Raw genomic sequence first — 3,061 nt, 5'->3', positions numbered from 1 at the left:
CCCCCTCGGCCCCGACGTGTGGCCTGACAGCCGGGGAAGGCAGCGGCACCCGGGGCAGCCCGAAACACAACCTGCCCCCCCGCAAGAGCTGCCCGGACCTGCCTTCCGGGGCCAGCCCCATCCCACCCAAAAGGCCACGCCAGGCAGCCCTGGGAGGCAAAGCTGCGATCTCTCCCTCCCCCCAGCAGCCCCCCCACCGCGCAGGCACCTCCGACACCCACGGGTGTCTCTTCCTCCACCCCAACTACTCCCTGAACACGCTTGCACAGACGCCCAAAGCTGCTCTTCCTGCTTAGGCTTTGGTTGATTTCGAGTTTAGCATGAAAATCATCCAGACCCCGGGAACACCACAGGTTTTCTGGCCCCAGCAGCCAGTCCCTGCCACTCACTCCCGGCCTGCCATGGTGTACAGGCCCTGCTAAACCACAGCGGCTGCAAAGAGCGGTTAGGTCTGCAGGCTGGGAACGCTGTACCTGAGTTTGCTGCAAGGAGCACTGACAGCAGCCTCGTGCTCCGGTGCTTTCCCAAGTGAGGGCAGTAATGGCTACAGGCTTGGGGACACCTGTCAGTCAGAGAGGGACCTGGGGTTGTTGATTGACAGCCGGCTGAACAGGAGCCAGCAGTGTGCCCAGGTGGCCAAGAAGGCCAATGGCATCCTGGCTTGTGTCAGCAATAGCGTGGCCAGCAGGGACAGGGAAGGGATCTGACCCCTGTACTCGGCACTGGTGAGGCCGCCCCTCGATTCCTGTGTTCAGTTTTGGGCCCCTCACTACAAAAAGGACATTGAATGACTCGAGCGTGTCCAGAGAAGGGCAACGGAGCTGGTGCAGGGTCTGGAGCACAGGTCGTACGGGGAACGGCTGAGGGAACTGGGGGTGTTTAGTCTGGAGAAGAGGAGACTGAGGGGAGACCTCATCGCCCTCTACAGCTCCCTGAAAGGAGGTTGCAGAGAGCTGGGGATGAGTCTCTAACCAAGTAGTAAGTGATAGGACAAGAGATAATGGCCTCAAATTGCACCAGGGAAGGTTTAGACTGGATATTAGGAAGCATTTCTTTACAGAACAGGTTGTTAGGTGTTGGAATGGGCTGCCCAGGGAGGTGGTGGAGTCCCCATCCCTGGAGGTGTTTAACAGTCAGGCTGACATAGCGCTGAGGGATATGGTGTAGTTGAGAACAGTCAGTGTTAGATTAATGGTTGGACTGGATGAGCTTCACAGTCTTTTTCAACCTAGATGATTCTGTGATTCTGTGACTGCTTGCATTTACAGGCTTGGGCTAGTTTTGTTTATGTGATCTCAGATCATTTCAAATTTATAGTAAATGAGTGCACCAAGGGTGATTAAAAATGGAAATAATAACGTCTCATAAAGCCTCATTTCAAATCAAAACTTAATCCAGGAAAAACTGTGTGTTTTTCCTCCTTATTTCCTGTGGGCTGGAAACAAACAAGCAAACTGTTCTGGTGAAAAAAACGAGCAGACTTATGTCGGAAATGTCTCATCCTCCACCACAGAAAATGGTTATTATCTCCAGTCTAAACAGACTGTTTGGATTTTGGCCCTTGCTTCCACACAGCCCAGCTGTCTGGATCTGTGGAAAGTGGTATATGGAGCTACCAGGAATTTATGGAGTGGGCAAATTATTTTCTGGTCATGCTGAAATCCACCTGAAGGGATGTCAATGACCAAAAAATCAGAAGCAGTTAAAAAAGGAGAGAGAAAACCAAACCACAAACTGGTCCATTTTACAAAGACCTGGTGAATAGCTCAGCAGGTCAGGATAAGAGCAAATGTGCTGGTAGGTCTCCTTCCACTGACGAGGAGTTTCAGGACAGAGGCCAGTAGGACCAGCACTGGGAGCCAGAAGGGACATCTCCTAAAAGTGGCAACAGCTACAGCCTCTGGCAATCCTCAAAACTTGGCTTAAAATGGCACCGTAAGTCATTGGTGGGGCTCAGTGCCATGGAAGCTGAACGAGGCCAAGAGATTACAGATTTATTGTTTAAAGGAATGAGTTGAACACAGATAATAAATGGCAAGAATATGTGGAGCTGTAAGAAATAAACTACTTTTAAGCCCTTCCACAAGTGATTTTAGACATTGAGGACATTTATTTTCCAGGTATGAAAAAACTTTAAAGAAGAGAGAAGCTAGCCCACAGGGAGATTACATCCATCATCATGGCCCATTGGAAAGGATCTTGAAACCTCCTCTGAAGGAGTTGGCACCGGCTTCCACATGTGACAGGAGCCTGCCTGGGGCAGCACTGTGGCCACCCCAGCAAGGCAGCCCTTTGCCTTCCTGGCGGGAATGCTGCAGGTCCCATCTCTTTCCTACGTCACAAGCAGTGACTCAGACCTCCAGAAAGCCCAGTCTGGAAACTGGATATACAGGGATCCTGCAATTTACAGAAGTCCTCATGGCTAAGGCTAGCTTCCCATAAAACATCTCTGTAAGGAGATATATTCAGTAGCTGATTAATGAGTGTGGTTTACCACAAAATGATACTACACAGGCCTACTCTTTTCAATAATAATCCCATAAAAAATATTACTAAAAATCCAAGAAATACCCAAATTGCACTGAGGCTGCGTTGTGATCCCAGTGCCTTGCCTGTTGTCTTCCCGTTTGTGGTAAATCAGCACAAACATAATTCTTTAAGGGAGTTTCTAGGTGAAGACAGGAGCGAAGGGAAAGGGACATGCCTACGCTGCGCAGAGCCAGGCCCACACGTTTAGCCTCAGAAAAACGTGCCAGGTGAAGGTATTTCAAAAGCGCTTGGATGCTCCTACCCAGCGAAAACACCCCTGGGTAGTCGGGGGCCATCCAGGGGCTGCGGGGCCGGTGTTCCCTGCAGACGCCACTCCTCTCAGGGGAGACCCAGGGGCAGGAGGGACTGGGGGGGGAAAGGGGAAAGAGCTGGAGGGGGGCTGGGGAAGGCAGCAGCCCCCGGCCGGAGCCAGCCCCGGGGGGGGCAGGTTGTGTTTCGGGCTGCCCCGGGTGCCGCTGCCTTCCCCGGCTGTCAGGCCACACGTCGGGGCCGAGGGGGCGCTGCCTGAGGG

General features: G+C 52.4%; 1 protein-coding gene across 1 annotated transcript in view; it reads left to right on the top strand.

Moving 5' to 3' along the window:
- The window catches only part of SFRP2 (secreted frizzled related protein 2), a 6,569-nt gene that overhangs the window by 707 nt on the left and 2,801 nt on the right, over positions 1-3,061 (top strand). The window contains exon 2 of the mRNA XM_026847953.1: positions 1,021-1,025. Coding sequence (XP_026703754.1) covers positions 1,021-1,025 — 5 coding nt within the window. The remainder of the gene's footprint in view (positions 1-1,020; positions 1,026-3,061) is intronic.

Source organism: Athene cunicularia (genome assembly GCF_003259725.1).
Source record: "Athene cunicularia isolate RWA chromosome 4 unlocalized genomic scaffold, athCun1 chr4_part2, whole genome shotgun sequence".
NCBI lineage: Eukaryota > Metazoa > Chordata > Aves > Strigiformes > Strigidae > Athene > Athene cunicularia.
This window is presented reverse-complemented; position numbering and strand designations above follow the sequence as displayed.